Source organism: Salvelinus fontinalis, chromosome 27 (genome assembly GCF_029448725.1).
Source record: "Salvelinus fontinalis isolate EN_2023a chromosome 27, ASM2944872v1, whole genome shotgun sequence".
Taxonomy (NCBI): Eukaryota; Metazoa; Chordata; class Actinopteri; order Salmoniformes; family Salmonidae; genus Salvelinus; species Salvelinus fontinalis.
The window spans coordinates 16,627,183-16,648,131 of record NC_074691.1 but is presented as its reverse complement, the minus strand read 5'-3'; the positions used below and the strand labels follow the sequence as shown (position 1 = coordinate 16,648,131).

General features: G+C 45.3%; 1 protein-coding gene across 6 annotated transcripts in view; it reads right to left on the bottom strand.

Moving 5' to 3' along the window:
* Positions 1 to 20,949, bottom strand: part of LOC129825169 (protein enabled homolog) — a 153,544-nt gene that overhangs the window by 62,171 nt on the left and 70,424 nt on the right. For all 6 annotated transcript variants that reach the window (XM_055885044.1, XM_055885043.1, XM_055885042.1 and 3 more), the window contains 2 exons: positions 8,613 to 8,778; positions 1,390 to 1,573 (listed from right to left, as the gene is read on the bottom strand). In XM_055885044.1, the coding sequence (XP_055741019.1) occupies positions 1,390 to 1,573; positions 8,613 to 8,744 (316 nt within the window). In that variant the 5' untranslated portion in view covers positions 8,745 to 8,778. The remainder of the gene's footprint in view (positions 1 to 1,389; positions 1,574 to 8,612; positions 8,779 to 20,949) is intronic.

The following is a 20,949-nucleotide window of genomic DNA, read 5'->3' as shown; positions in this document are numbered from 1 at the left end:
AACATAATTGTACACTCGCACACTATCACAAACGATGGCTGAGGGGCTTACATTGCCAACTTCCCTTGCTTCGCTAATTGTTTGGACCGACGGCAAAGATAGCCACAGGGATTCCCCCAAGGGCATAATGCGAGGGTAAGTGGAGGAGGGTGTGTCTTTTACGTGTTTGGAATGCAACCAGGGTCTCCGGTTCACAGCACTGTATGGGTTATAACTGACAGTCGTTATAAAGTTGAGCACCGCGCAACAAGATGCCCCCATCCCTCCCACTGATTGGGCTACTTTTGCACATAGTTGTTGACCGAGTGGGAAATGCTGTAAATCGAGAAGAGTTGATCTGAAAGATGAGACGTTGAGTATTATAATAAATACTGATTTGATGTCATACAAGCAAACCACACATCCATGAGTCCAAATGTGCACTTCACATTTCTATATTTGAAAACTTATGTCATTTGTTATCAACATTTATGGTTGATCCACAGTTACAACGACACGTGTTATACTGTGGGTTTTTCTAAACAGAAGGAGTGTTTGTCGTATTGTGAAGAAAAGTAGCTGTGCAACACGCACTTGAATGCACTCATGACTCTATTCTATGTGCACCAACATTACATTCGGTTTGTCTGAAGTGCCTTTCGAAAGCCTAACACGGCAAGATAATATTTTATAACTTAGCTAGCCATGTTGGCAATAGAATAATCTTTCAAATGAAGCCCACCTGACCCAGGTTTATAATAGAACGTTTTGGGATTGCGTAAACTGCAATTGGGTGGGGAGAGGTGATCTCTCACTCAAACCCTTGGAATCATTTTTTCGTTATCTTGCACCTACTCCAAAATGTCAATGAATATTCTTATTATGTTACTGAATGTATCCAGAGTATTTGCAGATTTCATTATTGACAAACGCTGTGAAAAGTACAGTAAACTTAAAAAGGCACATGAAATCAACGGTTTAGTGTTTGGATTCAGTCTTGGCCAGATGAACTGTTTTGTCCTCACCTTCGGCCTGATAATTTCCCCATGAACTCCAAAGTGTTCTCTTTCATTTGCTACCATGGTCATGCAAATGCTTTTTATACTTCTTCTATTAGAATCATTTCAATTTGGCCCCATCCATATAAGCCACAAGCGTAAGGGGGTTAACCAGCTGTGTGTCTGAGCAAAGCCCTCCTAGCCTAACCCATACCCATCTCCTACATCAGCCATAAGGTTTGCATGCCTGCATACTTTACATGCAGGACACCTCTCACTCCAACCACTGCAGTGAGTGAGGCAACAGAATGGCAACAGGCAAGACCACCTCTCATTTGTTAAAACCCCACAGACAGCTGGATGGATCTCTCAGGTCTTTACAGCAGTCTTCCTGTCAGTCAGTGGAGCTTACCTGCACCTGTGTCCTGAGAGTTGAGCACCTCCAGGGCATGCATCATGGCACTGGCGAATACGTTGGCATCCTCCTTGCTGCCAAAGTTAAGGCCGTAGACCTGCCTGGCATCGCGCCACTGGTGGAAGGTCTGTGTGGCCTGGTTGTACTTGAGCCCCTTGGGAATGGCACAGTTTATTACCACCTGGAGAAGGAGAGGGGGGGGGGGGGGGTGACATGGTTTATTCTGAAGTACTGAAAGGACTATTTGTGTTGCTCAAAACAAGTTTATTGCACTTATGGGGCGAAGGAGAGGTGAGATGGTTTTGAGACAGGTTTTCTGAAGCACAGAAAGAACTGTGTTGCTCAGAACACGTTTATCATGATAACAGGAAATGCAGCTTTCTAGAGCACATGATAGGTCTACTCTATAAAGTGAGTCATTCATTACAGCTAATACACCTCAGTCAGTCTAAAAGCACTTAAGAACCGCCACACTCACTACCTCACTACCACCTTGAAATGTTAAATATGTGGTTATTTAATCACTTTGGCATATGACTAAGAAGAAACGCTGTGTCAGTCTTCAGGTCAGAGAAACATGAGCACACCGTTCATAAATAAATGGAGGGAATCAAATGAGCTGCGTTTAGCTCCCAAGCAATCGTTCACAGCTTGAGGATCAAGATAGTTATTCAGTTCTAGAATGTTAGGGTTGGCGAAAGCTGTGGAAAAAATACCTATAATATCCGCACCACGTTTATTTTAAATATCTAGAATTGAATTGAACATTCCTTTGGCTCTTGAAAGTGAAGATGTGTTGGTTACTAGATGTATTTTTCCTCTGGGCGGCCAGGCCAGAGATTTACATGATCTGTTCTCTCATTTCTTGTTGATGAGCACACTGGGGCACCCAACGGAGCAGAGAAAACAAACAGGCTGTTGGGTTCAACTCCAGTTAGAGACAGAGGAACAGTAGAGGAACGGCACACACCACATATAGTTCATCTAGCCCCTATCAGAAATCAGCAGTACTGTAACCCAGCCAAGAAACACTCCGGATCTCCGTTAGTTCTTCAGGCTAGTCAGGCTCTGAGCAGTATTCAAGGCCTAGGCTACAGATTTCACTGCTGCAGTCAGCAGTTGAAAGAGTCAGTGCAAAGGGGAAAGTATGCCACAGTATATTGCTACCTTACAGTCTAATAAAGATGCATAAATTGAAGAATAATCTGAAATGTGCAAAGTATATTGCGCCTATTCATTATCTTTTGATTTAAAAAAAATGATTTTAAACCAACTAGTTTCAACTTCAGCCATCATACGTGTGTTTCATTTAGATGAGTCGAAATGACCAGGACAAGCCAACGCCTCAACACTCCAGATAGATAGTCTATCTTCCTGTGATCGATTCTCTGCACTAAACAGATGCAGATAGGTCGAATAATAATAAGCAGCATCAAATCTTCACACGTCTTGCCTCCATACCGTCTCATTTTAGATAAGTCAATAATCACATCAATATTAATCACACAGTGCGGTGTGTATAGTGTTGCAAATCTCTGCTCATAATAATTAGAAAGCAGAAATCCATCAGAGGGCCTAATTAACATGCATCAGGATTGCTGTCGGATTAAAGTCTTATTAAAAGAGTTATGATGCAATATAAAAACATCTCCATTCATGATCAGCTTATTGACTTACTAAGCAGAGAATGAAGAAAACAACAGAAATCCTACATCAGGTCTGTGTTCGTTAAGCCTTTAGTGGTCCTTGCGCTACTAACCAGTTTGCTGCTATGAACCCACAACAGGGTGTCAACGTGACCTTTCCATGGAGTCCAAGGATCATCTGAACCCAGTTGTAAGAACAGTGAAGTCCCTCCTACATGTTGAGGACACATGTCGCTGTGAGTGTCTATAGGGGTGGCGTGAAGGACCTTTCCCATTGTGTTGAAACAAACAACAACAGCAGGAGAGCAAGGCCTCGTAATGACCTATCCTCCTCTCTTCCCACGGGATGGGAGACGTCAGGGAGAAGACAGAGAGGGTTCTGGGATTGCTGATGAAGCACATGCCGACCGGCGAGCACTCCCTCGCCCTCTCCTACAGGAGAAACGCTGTGTGTTAGATGGATTCTCAGTCACGCCTCGCCGTCATACAGTGTCAGCGGACAAACAACCTCCCGTGACCACACACACACACACACACACACACACACACACACACACACACACACACACACACACACACACACACACACACACACCCTCTCCTGGGGTCTATGTGCAGTACTCATCCATCACAAGACATTGCAGGGACTTGAGGGTTTGAATTCTGCGACGCTTAGCGGCTGTAGAAACAACAGCAAGACCTTCCTACTCTGGAGACACTGCACTATAGACACTATAGACACTATAGACACTATAGACACTATAGACACTTCACTCATCACAGGAATGAGACTATTGGATCAGTTCTTAGAAACTGTGACGTCTGTTTTTGGATATCTACATCAAATTGTCCTTCACACACATTATAGGTCTACAGCAATTGTAAGGACAAGTGTGAGACCAAGAGAAGGAGAGGGCCAGCAATAGCTTTTTATTGGATTGGTAAAATGAAACCAATAACATTGAGGTTTTTCCACTGCGTTAAATCCTTCTGCTCCAGTTTGCTGCTCTACATGAAGTAATAGACAGGCGGAACAGGGTCAGGCATTCCAGAAATAAGACCTTCAAAGTTAATGGGGGGTAGGAACTCTAAATGAGATTCTTAAATAGTGGTCAGGGTTTATTGCTTCAGGGGGAACAAATAGCGACTACTGAGTATTTTTTAATAAAGTCTTCAAAGAAAGAAAAACATCAAGAGTGAAATATTACCTGACACCCTGCATCAGAGCTGGGTTTGATGTCATCCTTAACTGGCCTCTGTGGTGGAAGTTCTCTGAGGGGAGCGAGGTGCTGCATTGGGATTCCAAACTTCCTGAATTTACTGGCCCTCATTATGGTAGAAAGTACTTAATTTTAAAAAATGATTTAACTAGGCAAGTCAGTTAAGAGCAAATCCATATTTACAATGATGGCCTACCCCTGCCAAACCCTAACGATGCTGGGCCAATTGTGCGCCACTCTATGGGACTTCCAATCACGGCCGGTTGTGATACAGCCTGGAATCGAACCAAGATCTGTAGTGACGCCTCTAGCACTGAGATGCAGAGCCTTAGAGCTCTGCGCCACTCGAAGTGGTCTGCACGCAACTGATTTCTTCATCCCACGCTCGGCTTTTTATACCGCACCAGCCCGCTCCCGCTGGCTTTCTGTCCGACTCCCACCAGCTCCCGGAAGAACTGGTCACAATATTATCTTAGGCATATGTAACGAAGCTCACTTGCCAGCCATGGTCCCAGCAATTTTGAACCCTATAGGCAATATAAGAGTTGTTCAATTACCAGCAATTCTCAAATGGCCCATTATATTAGGCTATAGGTATTACTGGGATACATCAGGCAATAAGATAGATGTAGTTTGAAGAGCGCAAAGTGGGTGAGAGAGTGGACACTTTCTCTCAAGCTACATTTAGCATATAGCCTACCTTTTAGGAGTGGGGCGATTTTCAGACGAAGACAAATATAGGTGATCCTTATTTATTTCCAGGAAATTTAGTAAACTTTAGACTAAATCATATTTAGGAAGTTCCTTTCCTTGGAAAGACAACTGCCACCTGGCTCTGCGCCCATGCATAGGCGGCCTACTCCATTTCAGTGAGACCACAAATACTGTATAGGCACACTTGATGTTGATCACGCCCAACTAGGAGAGGAGGTAGGCTACTGAGTGTGTGAATAACATGACAAAGAGGTGCTTTTAATACAATAGGTATGCCTAGGATAACACATACTAGCCTAAGCAGAAAGAACAAACAATCTGCGGGACAAAAAAAAAATGTAATCCCAAAGTCGTCTGACCGTCCGCAGCACGAAAAATGCCGACTGCACCGTAATGATCTCTGTCAGGGCCCGCAAGTCCCGCAGGATGGAGGTTCTGTTGGAGGTTCTGCGCACCAAAGGGCCCACTGTGGCCTGCGTGTTTATGTCTGACCACCATGCTCCACAGCTCTGTCTCAATCACTGCATGGTCCTGACCAGAAACACGTCACAGAGGGACTGAAAGGCTAAGTCCAGTCACTATCTAACTCAGCAAAGAAATAAACTGCCCTTTTTCAGGACCCTGTCTTTCAAAGATCATTTGTAGAAATCCAACTAACTTCACAGATCACATCCGAACATCACACCTGCGGGACAGGTACGGGATGGCAACAACAAGTGCCCAAGTTACACCACGAACGCACAATCCCTCCATCAGTGCTCAGACTGTCCGCAATAGGCTGAGAGAGGCTGGACTGAGGGCTTGTAGGCCTGTTGTAAGGCAGGTCCTCACCAGACATCACCGGCAACAATGTCGCCTATGGCGCAAACCCACCGTCGCTGGACCAGACAGGACTGGCAAAAAGTGCTATTCACTGACGAGTCGCGGTTTTGTCTCACCAGGGGTGATGACGGGATTCGCGTTTATCGTCGAAGGAATGAGCGTTACACCGATGCCTGTACTCTGGAGTGGGATCGATTTGGAGGTGGAGGGTCTGTCATGGTCTGGGGCGGTGGGTCACAGCATCATCGGACTGAGCTTGTTGTCTTTGCAGGTAATCTCAACGCTGTGCATTACAGGGAAGACATCCTCCTCCCTCATATGGTACCCTTCCTGCAGGCTCATCCTGACATGACCCTCCAGCATGACAATGACACCAGCCATACTGCTCATTCTGTGCGTGATTTCCTGCAAGACATGTCAGTGTTCTGCCATGGCCAGCGAAGAGCCTGGTTCTCAATCCCATTGAGCACGTCTGGGACCTGGGTGAGGGCTAGGGCCATTCCCCCCAGAAATGTCCAGGAACTTGTAGGTGCCTTGGTGGAAGAGTGGGGTAACATCTCACAGCAAGAACTGGCAAATCTGGTGTAGTCCATGAGGAAGAGATGCAGTGCAGTACTTAATGCAGCTGGTGGCCACACCAGATACTGACTGTTACTTTTGATTTTGACCCCCTCTTTGTTCAGGGACACAATTTTCCATTTCTGTTAGTCACATGTTTGTGAAACTTGTTCAGTTTATGGTCTCGATTGCTGAATCTTGTTATGTTAATACAAATATTTACACATGTTAAGTTTGCTGAAAATAAACACAGTTGACACAACTCTCTAGAGACTGCAGGAGCGGTAGAGATACTCTTAATGATGGGCTATGAAAAGCCAACTGACATTTACTCCTGAGGTGCTGACTTGCTGCACCCTCGACAACTACTGTGATTATTATTATTTGACCATGCTGGTAATTTATGAACATTTGAACATCTTGGCCATGTTCTGTTATAATCTCCACCCGGCACAACCAGAAGAGGACTGGCCACCCCTCATAGCCTGGTTCATCTCTAGGTTTCTTCCTAGGTTTTGGCCTTTCTAGGGAGTTTTTCCTAGCCACCGTGCTTCTACACCTGCATTGCTTGCTGTTTGGGGTTTTAGGCTGGGTTTCTGTACAGCACTTTGAGATATCAGCTGATGTAAGAAGGGCTATATAAATACATCTGATTTGATTTGATTTGACAGTGAGAGGACGTTTCCTTTTTTGCTGAGTTCATAATGCTTTTGGGATAGTAAGATAATCCCAATAAACAGGGATACTAGACCCAGAACAAAAATATGCTTTTAGAGTTAACCGGCCAACCAACAATGCCTCTATTCTCCACTCGTCTGACCTGTCCTACACTGCTCCATCTCTCCACTGGCCTCTCCTGAGACAGGAGTATATAAAAGGATCTGCCACTGCAGAAAAGGCCCCTGGTCCACAGTGCCTCTGGATGTAGACAATGCCTCAGTGGACTACACTAGTACTGCACTCAGCCATCTCCACAAACACTCTTCCTGCATGGCAATGAAGCCCTGAGAGACAGCACTGATGTTCTGGGATGCAACAGACTGGACCCTATAGTGACCATCCCCAACTAATGGACTGGCAGAAGTGCTCTGTGTGCAAGTGTATCCACTAACACCATTACGGTGAAATCTACTAAATCCTAACAGTCTGATGCACTGAGAGAGAGATACTCCCAGACATGTAGAGTTAACTCTGATAGGACACACGCAGGATCAATCAGACCAAGCTAACCATCTGTTCAGTCCCAACCCAGGCAGTATAATATACCTCTACTAAAACCTATTCAACCTCAATGCTGAAAACAGACCATCAGGGCAAGTCTATTTCAGGGAAACCACTCTAAGGGAAACCCATATGTTTGTAATGAGAATAACAGGCGACAGAGAGGGAAAACAAGAGGTTCAGTTCCCGCTGACATAACTGAATTTAGAGGGGAATTCAGTTAAAAACCCAGGAGATGGGTTTGGGCAAGGGTCAGCTGCATTGTGTATGCTAGAAACACACACAGAGGGCTACCAAATACCAAACCAACACCAAACAGACAACAATCAGCGCCAACACTAGTCCAATCGGAGAGGTGTAGTCTGGTACCGTTGGAAAAAATTCAGCAGCACCTGGTGTTTTGTTTCTCTAAATATGTATCCTATTTTTCCTAAGAACAGGCCATCCACTCATTTTCCACATAAATGTTCCTTTCATTAAATACAGATGTGTATCTCTGGCTGCCTGGCCAGATCATAGCATACAGAGAAAAGGCAGTAAGCCAGTCAGAGAGAGGAGAGGAATACAGGAGACTGTTAGGTTTCCTCTCTGGCATGGATCTATGTTGCTGTTGTTGTCTGTTGACTCTATAGCTAACCATGGGCTTTACTCTTGGACAAACACACTGACAGATTTATGTTTTTGAGAGTTTGGCTCTGGCAGTCCAGTCACGGCTGTGATGTGACGGTGACTAGTGGAGCAGCAGAGCTCTCCAATCTGTTTCCAATTACAGAGCTGGATCATTCCTGAGAGACACTGAGACAAGCAAGATGGCTGCCAGGCTACTCTCCAAGTGAAACACGTCAGAGACGGAATAACGTAAAGAACTCTAGACGTAAAGAACTCCCATCCGATCAGCGCAGGGTTCAGCCACGTAAAATCCTGGTCCCACTTCAAATAAACGACAACTACTAAAGTATTTCTATTGCATTCAGAAAGTCTTCTCAAGCACTACATACTTCTCAAATCATCCAGTCCTGTGCTGTCCCCACTGACTCACCTGATGGTCCTGTATTTTGCGTCCCACCACCCGGAAGGCGTTGTTGCCCGTGTGGTGGTATATGTGCACTCTGCTGAAGCCCGTGGAGCCGCCGGCTGGAACCCATTTCTTATTGGCATCATCATACACCATGACAGCGGCCCGCGCCTGACAGATACTCTGTTCACTGCAAAGAGGAGAGAGAAACAGGGGGACACACATTAAACAGCAGTACACAAGGGGACATTGGTTTCTACCCCAAACAGTTGATTAGAGTTAATCAAACCTGGCCAGTACAGCAACATTTGTGGTCTCCTGAAAGTCAGGAACTGGAAGAGTGGCTGTCTGAGAAGATAATGGTTTAGGAGGAGACGTTTACGTGATGGGATCTGACATGATTAAAAGGAGAATGGTCTAAGGGGGTGTCAACTATCCATTAACTTCTTATGGCTGGTGGCACTATTGAGTAGCTTGGATGAATAAGGTGCCCAAAGTAAACTGCCTGCTACTCAGGCCCAGTCGCTAATATATGTAACATATATATATATATGTATATATATCCTACCTATCAGTAGGTTTGGATAGAAAACACTCTGAAGTTTCTAAAACTGTTTGAATGATGTCTGTGAGTATAACAGAACTCATATGACAGGCAAAAACCTGAGAAAAAAATCCAACCAGGAAGTGGGGAATCTGAGGTTTGTAGGTTTGCCTATCCAATATACAGTGTCTATGGGATCATATTGCACTTCCTAAGGCTTCCACTAGATGTCTTTAGAACCTTGTTTGAGGATTCTACTGTGAAGTGGGGGCTAATGAGAGCTGAATGAGTCAGGGCTCTGCCAGAGTGGCATGAGCTGATCACGCACGCTCACGTGAGAGTTAGCTCTGTTCCATTGCATTTCTACAGACAAAGGAATTCTCCGGTTGAAACAATATTGAAGATTTATGATAAAAACATCCTAAAGATTGATTCTATACTTCGTTTGACATATTTCTACAAACTGTAATATGACTTTTCGCCTGGACCTGCCCGCGCGTCGTGAGTTTGGATTGTGTACTAAACACGCGAACAAAAAGGAGGTATTTGGACATAAATGATGGACTTTATCCAACAAATCAAACATTTATTGTGGAACTGGGATTCCCGGGAGTGCATTCTGATGCAGATCATCAAAGGTAAGTGAATATTTATAATGTTATTTCTGACTTCTGTTGACTCCACAACATGGCGGATATCTGTATGGCGTGTTTTGTTGTCTGAGCGCTGTACTCAGATTATAGCATGGTGTGCTTTTTCCTTAAAGTTTTTTTGAAATCTGACACAGCGGTTGCATTAAGGAGAAGTGGATCTAAAATTCCATGCATAACAGTTGTATCTTTTATCAATGTTTATTATGAGTATTTCTGTAAATTGATGTGGCTCTCTGCAAAATCACCGGATGTTTTGGAACTACTGAACATAACGCGCCAATGTAAACTGAGATTTTTGGATATAAATATGAACTTTATCAAACAAAACATACATGTATTGTGTTACATGAAGTCCTATGAGTGTCATCTGATGAAGATCATCAAAGATAAGTGATTAATTTTATCTCTATTTCTGCTTTTTGTGACTCCTCTCTTTGGCTGGAAAAATGGCTGTGTTTTTCTGTGACTAGGTACTGACCTAACATAATCGTTCGGTGTGCTTTCGTCGTAAAGCCTTTTTGAAATCGGACACTGTGGTGGGATTAACAACAAGTTTATCTTTAAAATGGTGTGAAATACTTGTATGTTTGAGGAATTTCAATTATGAGATTTCTGTTATTTGAATTTGGCGCCCTGCACTTTCACTGGCTGTTTTCAAATCGATTCAGTTAACGGGATCTTTGCCGATCTCAGCCATTAGAGGTTTTTAAGATACACTACATGACCAAAAGTATGTGGACACCTGCTCGTCAAATATCTCATTCCAAAATCATGGGCATTAATATGGATTTGGTCTCCCCTTTGCGGAGATAACAGCCTCCACTCTTCTGGGAAGGCTTTCCAATAGAAGTTGGAATATTCCTTCGGGGACTTGCTTCCATTCAGCCACAAGAGCATTAGTGAGGCCGGGCACTGATGTTGGGCGATTAGGCCTGGCTCGCAGTCGGCGTTACAATTCATCCCGAAGGTGTTACATGGGGTTGAGGTCAGGGCTTTGTGCAGACCAGTCAAGTTTTTCCACACAGATCGACAAACCATTTCTGTACGGACCTCGCTTTGTGCACGGGGGCATTGTCATGCTGAAACATGAAAGTGCCTTCCCCAAAGCTGGAAATACAGAATCGTCTAGAATGTCATTGTATGCTGTAGCGTTAAGATTTCCCTTCACTGGAACTAAGGGGCTTAACCAGAACCATGAAAAACAGCCCCAGACCATTATTTCTCCTCCATCAGACTTTATAGTTGGTAGTTGACACTATGTATTGGGACAGGTAGTGTTCTCCTGGCATCCGCTACACCCAGATTAGTCCATCCGACTGCCAGATGGTGAAGCGTGATTCATCACTCCAGAGAACGCGTTTCTACTGCTCCAGAGTCCAATAGCGGCGAGCTTTACACCACTCCAACCGACGCTTGGCATTGCACATGGTGATTTTAGGCTGCTCGGCCATTACAACCCATTTCATGAAGCTCCCGACAAACAGTTCCTGTGCAGACATTGCTTCCAAAGGTAGTTTGGTAGTGAGTGTTGCAACCGAGGACAGTCAATTTTTACACGTTTCAGCAGTCACGTTCTGTGAGCTTGTGAGCCGCTGTTGCTCCTAGACGTTTCCACTTCACAATAACAACAGCACTTACAGTTGACCGGGGAAGCTCTAGCAGGGCAGAAATTTGGAAAGGTGACATCATATGACAGTGTCACGTTTTAAGTCCCTGAGCTACTGCCATTCTACTGCCAATGTTTGTCTATGGAGATCGCATGGCTATGTGCTCGATTTTATACACCCGTCAGCAACAGCTGTGGCTAAAATAGCCGAATCCACTAATTTGAAGGGGTGTCCACATACTTTTGTATATATATAGAGCATATCAGGGTGAGTGTGCAATATACATAGACAGTTCACCTGCAGAAGGGAAACCATTCAGCCTAGGCCTAGTATTTAACAGTCTTGGTAACTACACACACCACAACACTCCTGCATCACCACAAGGGCTCTGGTCACAACTAATGCACTATATAGGCTGTAATAGTGGGTGTCATTTGAGACTTGGCCAACTCTGTTACTGACCAGCAGAACAAAACAATTAGGCCAAGGCCCTGTCAGGCAGTAAATTATTCACCAACATTCTTCACCCTCCCTCCCACTCCATAGCAACTACTCCAACAGGATGAGGCAGACAAGAGAGAGAGGGGCAGAATGTGAAGAGAGAGAGGCAAAGAGAAAGAAAGACGGAGCCAAAAAATTGTGAGAGAGAGCGAAAAAGAGAGAGGGTAGATGCCCTGGGGAAGGGAATAGAAGAGAGCCATGGGATATTGTGTGTGTGTGTGTGCGTGCGTGCGAGTGAGTACCACCACATAACCTCTCTCAGGTGAGTGTGTGTCAGCAGGGGAGAAGGGAGTGTTGTTCAACAACATTAAACCATACAGGGGAAAGCCTGTTTTCCACTTTCTTCTTTGAAAGAGGGTTGAAACATGCATCTCCCCTCCACAGCGTTGATACATCAGACTCAATTTCATCTGGCGGTCGTTTCCAGATTATTGATCTCTAGTCAGACCGGGGATGGCAGAGAAACCTGAGACTTTTGTGGAATTGCTCTCGAAGGTAGAAAACAAGAGAATAAGACCGGAATTGCAAAGCTGGCTAAACACGAACAGGCCCTAGGCCTAGAGGGAGGCGCAGAGCACCCAGACTTGATGTGGGAAGCGGATGCTATGGAAGAACAGTGGAGGGTCTCTTACTCAGCAGTACCTTTGTCATCTCACTCCCTCTGCAAGGGAAAACCCAACCCACGGCTCACTGTCAGCACCCATCAGCAGTATAACAAATTAACTATGCCCTGCCAAACAGACAGAGCCATGAAGGTCACCAGCCTCTCTCTTCAAAGGAAAACAACCATAAACACAAAGCAACCTCTTGCTCACTGAGACAAGCATCACTCCATGATGACCCATGAAAGCAGGGTATGCACAGACATAATAACAGCTATGGTTACTGGCTATACATTAAAAGGTAATTGCAACAAGCAAATTGCTTTGTCAACAACAGGGAATGTGAGTCTCAGCACAAATTACTCTTTAGACCACTCAAATGTTTTGTTTTTTATCGGAAAAACAGAATTGTAACTAAAGCGCATTATATTCGTGGCGGCTAGAAGATGACCTATGCTCTTTCATCCGAGAAAATCATCATTCCATTAGCTACCGTATGACTATCTTCAGACCTGAATTGCTTTAGCCAGGCAGAGGCAGTTCTATATCTGCCTGGCTGCTGTAGTCTGTCTGTAGTGACAGAGCACTAATGACCTGCCAAGAGACCTGAATCTACTTATCCCAATACACAGCTAGCTTCCTAGTCTCACACACACACACAAGACAGTCATCCTCCCAGTGTGAACACACCTGACATTACAGTGAACCTTAACATGCTCCTAATTGACTACAATAGAAACCCTACTGTCTTTAGTAGAAAAGAACTGGTGAATAACACATAACGGTGACATGGAATAGTAAAAGACATGGTCAAAATCAGTTATATTCTCACGTCGACCACGAACTAGTGCATAATATACAATGCAAATGAATGGAGAAGAACAACGGAAATAAAACACTCATTTATTCATGGGCTACTGCTCTACTCAGTACTCAAATACATTTGATGACCAAGCACTTATTACAAGATTCCCTTGTTCCACATTTCCACCGGTTTCCTTGTTTCACGGGACTCTTGTAGGAGACGTGTAATGAAGTATAGTGCTCTCGTCTAAACCACCAGAGAGAATCTGGAACCTAACTAAGGCCTTTGGCTCTGATCCGCCACCACTTTCCAACTGAAACCCAGAGGAATCCAACCCCAAACCAAGTGTCCAAGGCAGGGGGAACATGCCTTCTAGTGCATTCTCAGCCCGCCGAGTGAGCTTGAGGAAGCAACATGGCATTGGTGGTGGATTGCCCTTCCCCATAAAAATCAGCGGTCGGATCAGAGGTTGCTCATTACCCCTTAATTTTCACTTCTTTAGCCCCAAAATCTGCACAGTCATCTAAGCAATGGCTGCCATTGGCTGACCACCCTCCCAAACACATATGGGTTGAGTAATGCGTGTTAGTGTACCACGGCTTACTGTTGTCATAACACAGAGACTGAGAGACCCCAAAAGGCTCTTTGCATAACTGTGAAGCTAATGGGAATCAGAAGAATGGCTGTAAAGCCAAGCAAATGTAAAGGAAAGAAGCTAGCTTCTCAATGGGGTTGTTGTAGAGTCCTGCCTACCTAGTAGATGTGTAGCTAGCTGTGTAGGAAAACAAAGCCAAAGGACAGTGGCCTGTCTCTCTCTCTCTCTCTCTCTTGTATCGTTTTGCCTTAATGCTAAGTTGAGTAGACCCAGACTCCCTCATTATAGTCCTGATCCCATTCAGAGCCTCTCTTCTCCCCATTAGTTCCTCTCAGTCTGCTCTCAGTACACCTATACAGCTGCCTCTGGGCTCTCTTCAGGCTCTCTGAAGGACAAGGTAGTAGAGTACTCCACTCTGAGTACCACTAACACCATCCCCTTATACACAGTAAAAACACACACACACACACAGTACAGTCCAGTACAGGACACACACACCACAGGACACACACATTTAGACGTGTATAAACACACACATGAAGCTGTACCGTTGAGCTGGTGGAATTGGAACAGGTATAGCAGAGGGTTTCTATCCCTTCATTAATGCTAATGTCTCTCTATCAAAATATAACATCAAAGGGCTTGGCTGTGAGAGAGCAGGCAGCTAGCGCCTCTTGACGTCAGAGCCAGCAGAGCTGTGAGTAGCGCTCCAGGGACTAGCTAGGCCTGCTTATGCAATACAGCGCATGCCTTCTATATCCCTACCAAAGAATATATGGCAAATGGATCACCGCTCTGATTGTTATTGCTAAGAACAGGAAAGCAAATTCTTTTTGAAGGAACACTCCAATATTTAGGTTTGTAAAAGCCTCCAAATCATTATTTTCTTCAACACAGTCGAATGAACAGAACCCATGGAGGTTCGTCAGCAGACAGACATCACTTCCTCCACCGCTTCCTCTGTCCCCTGTAGGCGCAACACCAAAGAGAGGCCTTGGTCGACGGCTGTGTATTTTCCACATGGCCACAGAGAGAGCAGAGGAAATCCTGATCTGTAAATTGTGTACTTGCATGCAGTGGTTAGGATTTAACAAACAGGAATGTTGGCATAAGCATTTGTCCGCAGTTTTAATGCCATGGCTATTGTTGGTTTTAATAAGAGGCTGAACTAGGCTCTACACTCATAGTCTGGGCAGAGGCCAGTTTCCAAGCTGAAAAAGAGGACAAACCCTGTAAAATCTAAACAAAACAAAGTAAGACAAAGAAACACGAAGGACAGTGTTTTTCCCCCACAACTAATGTTGAGGCTCTGAGTAGATTTCGATAGAACATGTTTGTTTTGGGCTTTGACTCAGCTCTAAAGGCCCTAAGACAGAAAAGAATGTAATTCCCATGGTGTCTGCTCTGACTCACAGAGGATGCTGGGGACCACATCTATGTGGCTCCTGTGGCTGGATGAGAGGACCAGGGTTGAGGGCTGGGTGGCTGTTCATGGAGCAGTGATGGGAGACAAGCGCATCCGGCTCCAACCCATCCACAGAACACTCAACACTGGGGCAGATTTACTGCCCACTGCAGACAGAGATAGCAAGGGCGTAGTAGCATCCAGAAATAAACACAGGGAGGCTGTACAACCCTACTAGCCGCTAACTAGAAACAATCAGATAAGTAGTCTAAGTACCTCAGTCATCTAATGAGGGCTCATTTACCTGGAGAAGGTCTAATGAAACACACCAGGGGGATTTATCATCTCCACAGTGAACCAATGCAATATTGATGTGTCAGTTCAGCATTCTGCCTGACGTGATTACATGTAAACCACATGTCAGTGAGGGGAAACAAGAGCCTTCTTCCAGCCAGCCAGTCCATCTGTAAGGCATTAGGGGAAGGAAAAGGATGGAGGGGAGGCCGACAGGCAGTCGGAGACATATTGAGGGTCTGGCTCAAAGTTAGGGCTGAAGACTTCAACTGGACGCAGAAAGTCCAGTAGAGTCTGAATGAGGACTCGTGACACACTGACGCATACAGTGCATTCGGAAAGTTTTCAGACTCCTTCCCTTTTCCACATTTTGTTACGCGACAGCCTTATTCTAAAATTGATTAAATTAATATTTTTTCCCTCATCAGTCTACACACAATACCCTGTAATGACAAAGCGAAAAAAGGTTTTTAGAATTGTTTGCAAATTCATTACAAATAAAAACAGAAATACCTTATTTGCATAAGTATTCAGACCATTTGCTATGAGACTCGAAATTGAGCTCAGGTGCATCCTGTTTCCATTGATCATCCTTGAGATGTTTTAACCTGTGGTAAATTCAATTGATTGGACATGATTTGTAAAGGATTTGTAAAGGCACACACAGTTGACAGTTTATGTCAGAGCAAAAACCAAGCCATGAGTTCGAAGGAATTGTCCATAGAGCTCCGAGACAGGATAGTGTTGAAGCACAGATCTGGGGAAGGGTACCAAAAAATGTCTGCGGCATTGATGGTCCCCAAGAACACAGTGGCCTCCATCATGTTTAAATGGAAGACGTTTGGAACCACCAACACTCTTCCTAGAGCAGGCTGTCCGGCAATCGGGGAACAAGGGCCTTGGTCAGGGAGGTGACCAAGAACCTGTTGGTCACTCTGCCAGACCTCCAGATTTCCTCTGTGGAGATGGGAGAACCTTCCAGAAGGACAACCATCTCTGCAGCACTCCACCAAATCCGGCCTTTATGGTAGAGCGGCCAGACGGAAGTCACTCCTCAGTAAAAGGCACGACTGAGAAACAAGATTCTCTGGTCTGAGGAAACCTGGCACCATCCCTACGGTGAAGCATGGTGGTGGCAGCATCCCCATACCCATCATGCTGTGGGAATTTTTTCAGTGGCAGGGACTGGGAGACTAGTCAGGATTGAGGCAAAGATGAACGGAACAAAAAGTACAGAGAGATCCTTAATGAAAACCTGCTCCAGAGCGCTCAGGACCTCAGACCTGGGAAAAGGTTCACCTTCAAACAGGACAACGACCCTAAGCAAACAGCCAAAACAATGCCGGAGTGGCTCCCGGACAAGTCTCTGAATGTCCTTGACTGGCCCAGCCAGAGCCCGGACTTGTAGCCAATCGAACATCTCTGGAAAGCCCTGAAAATAGCTGTGCAGCAATGCTTCCCATCCAACCTGACAGCGCTTGAGAGGATCTGCAGAGAAGAATGGGAGAAACTCCCCAAATACAGGTGTGCCAAGCTTGTAGTGTCATACCCAAGAAGACTCGAGGCAGTAATTGCTTCCAAAGGTGCTTCAACAAAGTACTGAGTAAAGGGTCTGAATACTTATCTAAATGTGATATTTAATTTATACTTAAAAAAAAAATGTGCAAAAAAATCTAAACCTGTTTTAGCATTGCCATTATGGGGTATTGTGTGTAGATTGATGAGGGGAAAAAATGTTAATCAATTTTAGAATAAGGCTGTAATGTAACAAAATGTGGAAAAAGTCTGAACACTTTCCCAATGCACGGTAGATAGTAGACAAACACCACTGGGGCTAGCCTAGAACGCTTTGATCCACCAACGGCTGGTTGCCAAGATATTTCCCAAACCCAGAAAGTGCAAACGCATACACACCGCAGCTGGAGTGTGCAGCAGCACAGCACACCTCCCCACATGGGCATTCAGTGCAACAGAGTGAGAATGCCAGTACAGTACTAGTCCCCAATTTGCCTTACAACCAGCCCCTCAGGTGGCCACCGGCTAGTGTCAATCACACAGGAGTGAGGAGGAGCAGAAGCTCAGGGCTAGCCTGACACCAGAGTACTGCTGGCTAGAGATGGAACAAAACTTTAGCCTTACAACTCATCATGTGTGCAGATAGTGAACTGTTCCATTTCTAGAGCTCTTCCTTCAACAGATCACAAAATGTGGCGTGATTGTTTGTTCAGCAAACATCCACAGAGGTAGTTTATACACTCCTCCGGTTCACCACTTTCGCCGAAGCCCAGGACGGCTACAAACCTGGAGCAGACAATACTCTAGATTTTTCTCAGCATATAGTAGAAGAGCAGAAGTGAAGCGATGAGAAATGCCACTGCTGAAAACTCAGTGATGATTGAGGTGCCAGAAGCCTGCTGGTTCTCAAACTGTTAGAGGCCCATTGTAGGTGGAGGTGTTGCGTTTCAGAGCCTTAACATAATGTTGTGTTTCTATCTGAGATGTACCCCAGTGTTTAACCCAAAAGGCTCAGACTTGTATTTTTCCATCTACGCGGGCCGGCAAGCCTGTCTCACTGGACCATGGCTCCGGATGGACCTGCTCTGACTTGGGCCAATGCCGGGCCACTGGTGCTTTTCAGTTGCATTTACATAACAATGTCTGTGAACTTCAAGACCTTCTCACAAAGCAACAGTGTTGATGCAGAGGTTGTTAATTCTGCTCCCCCCAAGTCTTCAGAGTCCCACTCCTGATGGAAACACAACAACACTAGAGCTCACATTGACAAAAAACCGTGGTGACACACAGGTGTGGGGTAAGTCTTAGTAAAGTCCCAGTCAGGTGGAGGTGTGCCACTCGGCTAGAAGTAGGACCAACAGAACCTGGCCTCTGCTGAGAAACATATGGGACATCCAATATCAAGGCTAACGCCAGCAGGCTAATCACGGAAACATTGTGCCCTATCCCTCCGCTTCGGCTTGTATACAACTTAAGACACCGAGTGACGATGTCATCAATAAGGAATAAATTTGCTTCGCGAAACGGTTTCTCGATAGTCTGCCCCCATCTGTATGTGCTCTAGCAAACATGTCTGGCATGACAACAGTCAGTGGCAGATCGTTATAAGAGTTGGCTAGACAACATAGCGATCTGTAGCCAGGATTGTTTCTAGCAGGAGCATTGGAGCACTTTGTGGTCTTGTTAGCCGTGTATGCACCGTCAGTCCCAGTGTAAGAAAGAAATACCATGAATACACTACATTTTTTGGAACTGACTAAATAATGTAACAGAAATAGAAAGAAAAGCCTTTGACTGGTCCCTAAAAGACACGTGTGTGTGTGTGTGTGTGTGTGTGTGTGTGTGTGTGTGTGTGTGTGTGTGTGTGTGTGTGTGTGTGTGTGTGTGTGTGTGTGTGTGTGTGTGTGTGTGTGTGTGTGTGTGTGTCTCTCCATCCCCTCCACAGCATGTCGAAGTGCAGGGGGAACATTCCCAGTGGAAAGAGAGAGCAGAAAATAAATTCCTTTTCATTCCCATAATATGCCCCTCTGAGTTTTCACTGCACGCCCCTCAATCTCTCCATGTGAAACTAGTAACGAGGAAGACTGAGGGGGGTAGACTATGCGTGATAAATGTCAGTTCCTCATCATCTAATTGCATGTTGTAGAAATATGTAGTGAGTCCCCTCCCTCAGCCCTGCTACACTAGTCACAATCCTTCATTGACATTTCCTCCAGTCTTTTAATAGGCTGAGAGAAACTACAGCCACCGCCTTAGCAACACTGTGTGAATGTGGGTGGGTTTTTAATGTGGATCCCTGGCTGCTTCCACATCGCTGTGAGAGTGAGACACTCCTAGACTAAACCATTAATCTCTCACTATTTCTTTCTTTCACTCACTCACTCACTCACTCACATGATAAATATCAGACAGGAGGGACTGACCTATTGCCTTTGTATGTGTGTCACTATGTCCACGGGTGGGGAGGGAGAGTGAAGAATCGAGAGAATGTAAAAAAAATAAAAAAATCTGTTACCATGCGAAGCGAGTAAGACTTATGGCCACAGCCTGGACTCTTGTCATTACACAATGCAGTCTGATTATCCTCCACGACAGCCATACACAGGCAGCCCACTCCTCCCCACCACCAACCCAACCCTACCCAACCCAGTACAGCACAGAGGGAGCTGACAGCTTAAAAATACACAACACTCACTGCCATGAGTCATCCATAACACCAGCAGATTTGGTGGGAAGAGAGGGATAGACAAAGATGGAAAGGGAGAGATAGCGAGAGCCAGTGTTCATTCATGCTGCTCACTAGGCAGGACAATGTGAGGCATGATCACTGTAAAAACAGGCGGGCGGGCCCCTTAGGTGATCTCTTCGAGCTGGCATGCTGGGGCCACAGCTCCAGTAGATGGGCTGTGTTGACGAGCCAGGGGAGGCAGCTCTTAGTCGACTGGCACACAGACAGGAACACACTCTAAAAAAGGGACAGTTGGGAGGCGACTGACTGAGCGCTAATACCTTTAAAACGATGACTTTGTGGGCTGTTCACACTAGGGCTCATGCAGTAGAGGCGAGCGCAAAGTACTTGGGCACAATTAACATGTGAAATGTAGCTCAGCTGGAAAACAGGAGGCCTTTGTTTGCTTTCAGGAGATACGTGGAAATGGGACTCAACTTTATTCTCTTCTGTGAAGCCTCGTTCTGAACATGTGATATTCTCAGTGCATGTGATGGAATCTTCAGGCCAGATGACAAGAGTCAGTACCTTCTCTTGTTCATCTGAGCAAGCTTGTTGAGTGGTACCTCAACACTTACAACACAGAGTAACACTGGATTCTAGTAACTGCGTAAGGCCCAAGGAAGCTGGTCAAATTCAACTGGACCTTTTCAGGGAAACAACATCATGTGAAGAACACTGAAAACATCCCTGTGGATTCAGTTCCACCCTAATGAAGCCATTCACCATAGGACCCGGAGGAGCAGTAGATTACTGGGGTCCTTCCCTGGTGTGATCAACAGGTAGACACGGCTCTCATTGGCTGTAATTGGTCTGACCTTCGACAGCACCATGCTAACGAGCACCAGAAAGACCCCCTGGGGAGTGGCGGAGGAAAACACTGTGTAGTTCTGGGGTTCTAAATACCACAAAGGGACTAGTGGTGAGGCGTGGGAGAGACATCCTAATCCATTGCTGTCATACCAAAACTGTCCTCCTCTGCGTTCACCAGGTGTGAAGGAATCATAACTCAAATCACAAAGCAAAGAACAACCCAAACAGGTTCCACATCAACGGAATGAGACAAAATGATGACAGAGACAATGCAAAGAGAAACATGTGGTCATACAGAA